The 7,380-nt window shown below is 37.8% G+C and overlaps 1 protein-coding gene across 2 annotated transcripts in view; it reads left to right on the forward strand.

Moving 5' to 3' along the window:
- The window catches only part of syndig1l (synapse differentiation inducing 1-like), a 29,776-nt gene extending 25,058 nt beyond the window's left edge, over positions 1–4,718 (forward strand). For both annotated transcript variants that reach the window (XM_084090575.1, XM_084090576.1), the window contains exon 4: positions 461–4,718. In XM_084090575.1, the coding sequence (XP_083946701.1) occupies positions 461–619 (159 nt within the window). In that variant the 3' untranslated portion in view covers positions 620–4,718. The remainder of the gene's footprint in view (positions 1–460) is intronic.
- The last annotated feature ends 2,662 nt before the right edge of the window (positions 4,719–7,380 follow it).

The following is a 7,380-nucleotide window of genomic DNA, read 5'->3' on the forward strand; positions in this document are numbered from 1 at the left end:
CTTTGTTTCCTGTCAGATAAACTTATGTCCTTCGTTTTTTGTGAATTTTTTTCACAAATGTGAATTGAAGACATTTAAATTATTTTTTAAGGATCTACGGACACCCTGCCTCCTGAATGTGTCCAGAATTTTATTTTCTGTTCTAGATGCATTCAGCACATCAAATGTGGCCTTCCACATTTCTACCTAAAAGGAATTTTTGAATTTTTTATACATTTAAAAAGGTACCATTCTTTGTGACACTGCCCTGCAAAGTGGGTCAAATGGATTTTTAAAATGTCATGTGACTAAGCGTAAGATGTCTTGCCGATGTGCGTTAGAACACATCTAATGTTCCATTGAGCCCTCAGCATCATCAAGGAAGCACTATATAGTTCAAAGCAATTGATCCTTGAATGGAAAACAGGTCAGTGTGTCCTTTGATCTTGATCTTTCTCACCATTCCCTTTCTTTGTTCCAGACCAGCAAAGCTGTGACTAAGGGAGACTTCCCATTGGCAAGCATTGCATCTAGACGAGCCTTGTTCTTGGCCGCTCTCTCCATCACCATTGGGACGGGGGTCTACGTGGGCGTGGTGGTGGCCCTCATCGCGTATCTGTCCAAACCAGGCCACATTTAGCACGGTCAGGAGAGGACTACAGAACTCCACGATACTACAAAGCCACCTCTGAACGTCTTTTTTCTAAATGTCTCATTCGCATCCCTCCCCGTGGACCGCCTGTCCGCCCAAATCAGAGAAAGGGATGAACCAGAAAAGGATGAACCAGAAGAACTGGGGACTTTCTCACCTCAGTCATAATATATAAATGTAAGTTTCACCTCGTGTCACATCACACTGGATAAAACTTAACTAAGTCTGAGAGCAGTTCAGGTGAAGAATATAAACTACAGACAAATACGCAATCCAATTAACCGAACCCAAAGGGAAGCTATTCCAAAGGACACACGTAAGGATCAAAAGGACCAAGAGCCCTTGGATTTGTTTTTCCCTTTATAACTGTGCTTCGTTCGGAACCTGAAAGAGAAGTCAAGCTGCTGTCCGTTTCTCTCTCGTTACTTGCGTAGTCTGGTAAACCCTGTATGTGTGTGTGGCCCAATTAAACCAGCACTGCTGAATACACCAACTGCAGTCTGTGAGCTCTGTTAAAAAGGATAGAACGTTGTCCACCCTATTAAGGAAAAATAACACAGCTTTGTATGTTATAAGCAAATGTGGAGTTCATGAACCTAAATGCTTTTTATCACGATACAGAACTACAGGACAATAAATAGCTATCAAAGACATTTCACCTCTAAGAATTGAAATTAATCTGTGAAATTCAGCTTATACACAACCTCTATGTAGTTCCCACTTCTTTAGGGCTCTATGCTTTGTGTTGTAAATTTTCTCTTTTGTTTTGTCCAAAGTCTAAATCTTCATGCAAGGTTTATGTGGACGGAGAATATACAGTAAAACAAGCAAGCGTTCATTTTATATTGTTAATAATTTGCTTGACTTTAACAGATTGTCTTTAACACCAACATGTCTGGACTGAATATATATGAAACAACTGTACACGTGGATAATATGGTGGTCTGTCCTCGTATTCCCCAAATACATCACTTAAAGTCTCATATAGGGCTGTCACTTTTGTGAAAAAATCCTGTTCGATTTTTGAGACATAAGTGTTCATTGAATCGATTGTAAAATCGATTTTCCATGTCTAAAGACGTTTCCATTTTAAACGCAAAATATGGGCAAATCCACGGACAACGAACAGGCATTAGGACGAACGTAAAGAGGGCGCTTGAGACGCGCACAAGTCTGCAATATTTCTGATGATTTATTGGCGTGAAGTTTCGTACACAATGACAAACAGGAGTGCAACATTCTCGAAAAACAATAAGCAGAGTGAACTATAGCATAAATGAAAAACATTACCTCAGTCTTCAACATGGCTGTGTTTACGATTAGAAATGTCAAACAAATTTCGCCTACGTAGGCGATTGTAGCCCGAATTTGTATCTGAATGCATGAGACTGTCTGCATACCGGCAGAATTCACAGTTTTGTAGTAAAAAGAGACGCATTATGCAGAAGGATAATTTGCTGTTATGCGTGTTTGTCAGAGCCTGCAGTTGCTGTATGACGCGCGTTCGCTGCGGGCGTATCGTGACGAGCTGGACGCGCTCCGAGAAAAGACTGTTAAAATCGATTCCCTATTTTCGTTTTCGAAACTTGCGTTGGTTGGTCCAATCGACTGTGCAATCGATTTTCGAACGTAAAGTGACAGCCCTAGTCTCATATGATTGGAAAAATTCAGAGGTGGCAAAACTCAAGGCAGATGGTAAAAAAATTACAATATACTTTCCTCAAATCCTAAGACGGATGTTTGAACAAAAAGGCAGGCTTTGTTTTCAGGTGAAAGAGCCTCAGATTGAATCGATTAATAATGTATTGGATGTCTGTAAGCTCACAAGCATGAGAACGAACACAGGGGATGTTGAGTTAAAGGTCGACTGGTCCATTTCAACAACAATGGAGCCTGAATCTGATGTAGGGATAAATCGGAGTCAGTATTTTAACATTTCTGTTCATGCGTACCTTCTGTAAAATTGCAGTTCCGAAAACAATACAACTATATACCAAATAGCTTTATACTAGAGTAACCTCGTAACTCCAGTGGATCCTCACTGTCGGCAAAACCTCATACAGTATATATTATATATCTCCACCAGCCTCAATCGTGAGTGAAGTGCTGCATACATTTTGGAGACCGTCTCTGCTTGTTTCTGTTGAACACAAAAGAAAATATTTTGAAGAATGTTGGTAACCAAACAGTTGATGGACACTATTGACTTTTTTTTTTTTTTTTTTTATGCTATGGAAGTCAATGGGGTCCATCAACTGTTTGGTTACTAACATTCTTCAAAATATCTTCTTTTGTGTTCAGCACAAGAAAGAAATTCATACAGGTTTGGAACAACTTGGGTTGTAATAGGGTGAGTAATAATGACAATTTTCATTTTTGGGTGAATTATCCCTTTAGGATTGTTCATAGGACAAAACTTCTTTCATCGTAAATCATCATACGCATCTTTAAGTTAGGATAACCTTCAACCTCCATTAGACAAGGCAACCTCATGAACATGATACAATCAGACAACATTTTACTAATATGCTCGAGAAAATTCTTAAAGCATTCTAATAAACTTCTTTTTTCTTAAGTAGATTTCCATGAGTCCTGTCCCAAAACATAATAGCTGACATGATGGTACCTACAGGTTGCAGATGCTTTTTGAATTCTGGAGAAACTAATTCACAGGGACTTAAAGGTGTGTGGAGAACTGTTCATTGTGAAAAAAGCACAATGGTAAAGGTCATGCTTTATGTCTTTATGTTAAAGAGTGAGTACATATTGTGGAAGTACTGAGCTACATTAAGGAACAAGTTTGACTTGGAGTTCTGTTGTGAAGAAGCCTGGAGTTACGCATTAGTGTTATTGTTATTATACTGATGAATTATATGAATGTGTAAAAAGTGTTACCAGGCACAAATAATTGAAAATACATGATCTCAAATAAAAGTCAAGAAATTAGTTTTTTTTTAATTTCCAGGAGGATAAGTTTCTATTGGTTTGGTGCTTTTGTCAAGGTTAGCAGATTTACTCATTGCCAGCACTGTAATTGGAAAGACAACGTTTGTGAGAATGAATTCACTGAATCACCAAGCTTTTATTAGACAAGAATGAGCTCAAATGAAAAGCGAGGGTATGGATGAAGATTTTACAGTTAATTCACTGTTCATATCTGTGCCGTAAGAACTAATTACCCTTAATGTTTAGTATATGGCACCAAAATGAGATTTCACTCCGCAATTAAGCGCCTGATAATAAAAATGAATTTGCATACTTTATGTTTTTAGGTTTTTTATGCAAACACACCACCCTACATTCACATACTTGAAGTAGTATGTAGCAGAATGCACAACAGGGAAGAATGCTGCTTGGATGGCTAAACACAAACGTCTGCTGCTTTCTCAGAGCCTATGATGCACAGCACACACTCAAGACCCTGCTGGTTTTGTTGCGGTCTTCGGCAAATGCATTTTCACTGCAACCCCCAGAGCGTTGAAAGCCAACATGGGACACTTGCAGTCTCTCAGCGCAGGTCATGCATTAGTCATACCTGACATTTACGGTTCACAATTAGCTTCCCATAATGGCTTTTTCTGAGGAAGTGTCTAGTCTCCAGAGCATAGCTGGAAATAGCAAAACAGAATTGTTTTTACAAATAACACTCTATGCTACTTTGCAGCCACTGAAGCTTGACCAAGCAAACCTTTGCTATTTTGAAGTGAAAAAAAAAAGAGCAAAAACTAAAATTGGTTGTAATGCAAATGGATTTCACTTTCAGTCAAGGTCTCAAGCCGTTCACGTTGTTCCTCATGTGTTTGCGTCATTAATTTCTAAATGAACAGTGTCAGTGTCTGCCCTCCCTTGATTATGTATCAGCCTGGTCCCCCCCCCCCATATTTGCATTTCCATAGTGACTAGTCGTTTTCTAACATTCATTTTATGCCAGTGCTCGCAGTGTTTTGCTGTTAGTGTTTTGTTAATATTGTGATATTTGAGTTTTTCTCATTCATGATTAGAATGTGCTTGTAAGACAGTGACGATGTAAATACTGCAAATGAAAGACAAGAACAAGCTATATAAAATAAATAATTTGAGACAAAAATGATCTTGTATCTATCATTCAAATGCTGGATGTGTTTTTGCCTCTTGTGAAATTTTGATACACTGTGGTCATCATGTGTGAATCTTTCTTGTCAGGAACAAAACACTAGTCAGACTAAACAGATGGATGAGTCATATTTGAGCATAGCAGTGGAGGGTGTATGGAGGTGTAAGTATGGAGCTTCACCCTCCCACCACACCGCAATTTGGTTTGATATGAATTACTGTATTTGCTTAAATGCATTGGTAACGATTGTATAGAGACCAGGAAGCCAGTCTGACAAATACAAAAGGTTTGTTTTCTGAATCACTTGTGGTTTTGTAGGCAATACAGCAACATTCATTTACAAAGTTGGATGAATTGATTATTAAATGAATCGTCCGCCTCAAGAGATGTATCGTCTACAGACTACATGCAGAGACGCATTTCATTGTTTGATTACAAATGCAATCAGCCAAACAGGAGCTGTTATGACAAATGGGATTACTTTATAGCATTCTTGATCAAATGTGCTGGAGAAAAACATTTTTTGAAGAAAGTCTTTTTGACATTTTTAATGATGGAAGTGAAAGTGATGGTTCACCAAATCAGTGTCATTGATCTACATCATTAGTTCTCATACCTGGTACCGCAGCTCTCACAACACTACACCAGATGTATTTCGTATCCCATTTACACCTGGTATTAATATCTATCTGCAACAGAGCCTGGCACAACTGAGCTCACATGCACTCTCTATCTGTGACATCAAATGCATCTTCTGAAGAGGAACCAGAAATGAATTGCATTATTCTTGTTGTAGAAGAGTTTTATCACTACTGCGCATCTGCCTAAGTATGGGCATGTGTAACCATTGCGGCAATAAATATATATATATATATATATATATATATATATATATATATATATATATATATATATATATATATATATATATATTTTTTTTTTTTTTTTTTTTTTTTTTTAATGATTTATAGATTTATAATACATTTTAGGTGGTAGGTGGGATAGCATACTCATAGCTTGAGGTGAAAGCAGCAGCAGGTACTGTATATAAGTAGGGCAGCGCGATATGACGACGATATAAAAAGTCTATTGTTTCATATTATGCTCTATTGTTTATATCGTGGTGTCGCAAAAAAACATTGTTTACGACAAAACTTTTTCATCATTTGGATAACTCCAATCTTACACGCAAACCATGGGGATGCAGGCAGAAACGTGAATAACATGGCTAGTGAAGGGGAGACAGAACCAGGTGGCTCCGAGCAGGAGAACCAGCCAAGACAAACCGAGGAGCTCGTTCCTAAACAGGGGGCTACCTCTGTAGCATGGACATGGTTTGGTTAACTTTCTATATGTTTGGTTGACTATTTTATTTTGATAATGAACATGCTGCGATGTCAAGTTAGCAATGCTAGAACACGTGCGCGTGTGAGGCGTCGGCGCGATCACAGGAATTTTTGTCCTTCGGACTTCGGAGGGATCTGTTACTCCGTAATTTATGGTCATACGGATAGATGCAAAAAATGTATTCAAAACTGTAAAGCTTTTGTAAATTACAGAATACAAGCACGATGCTGTTTTCTGCCGTCTGTTTCCTTTCCGTGAACTTTGGACCCCGTCACATGAACCGAGGTCAGCAAAATATTTTCTTTCGTTTGGTTAATCTGTAATTATTTAAGGGAAATAGCCTATATTTTGCGTATAGGCTAGTTGTATATATTTAGTTTTATTCTGTTTCCTCCGTTCACAGAAGCGCTTTGCGCGTGATGTGATGTTGTGTGAATCAATGTTCTACACTATCCTGCAATTTTCGCTGGTTTCAAAAAACAAAAAGTTGCATATTACCTGCTATTCATTTTCACTGAAATGTAGGCCTAATTGTTTGACATTTGGTGACATATAGGCTACAGTAGCCTATATCCTTGGGAAAACTAATGCCAGCGCATTGCCATTCAACTTACCTATGATGACTTGACAGCTGAGCGCGGGCATTTAATAAGTTCATATTGGCTATGCGTCAATATCACATTTGCACAGTCTGTAGGCTACTATTTGAATTCGTGATTGGTTGACTGCCAAATTAAAATATTTAATAGAACGATAAAATAACGTTAATAACCGGTTAATGGCCATTTCAAATAAGTGTGTCTGTACAGAAACGGTACTCGTGATATATATCATTATCGGGATATGAGATGACTTATATCGTGATATGAAAAATGAAAATCCGTCCTGTCATTTCTGTAAAATTATTATAAAACAAACAAACAAACAAACAAACAAGTAATCTCTAACAAAAATGAGTGATTTTTCCATCAAGACAGTGACTATCTAAATTCTTTTATATGCTGCTTCAGTAGAGCTACGAAAAAGAAACTTATACTGCCGCATTAAAAAAAATAAACAGTTGCTTTATTTTTGTTCAATGCTTTTAGTTTCACTAGCAAACATATACTGCAACTTATTTCCGATTTCTCTAAAGAGAGTGCATGTGTTACAGTGAACGACATGATTTCACCAAGTACAACGTTCCTAGATCAACATCTTTGTGGATCTTGGAACAACATTCTAATCAACCTATCAGATTTGAGGGACAAGTTTACAGTTTGTCAAGTTAAGGCTTAGAACCAGGGTTAGGTGCTTCTACATACGTGTT

The sequence above is a fragment of the Abramis brama genome, assembly GCF_963993115.1.
Source record: "Abramis brama genome assembly, chromosome: 18".
Classification (NCBI taxonomy): domain Eukaryota; kingdom Metazoa; phylum Chordata; class Actinopteri; order Cypriniformes; family Leuciscidae; genus Abramis; species Abramis brama.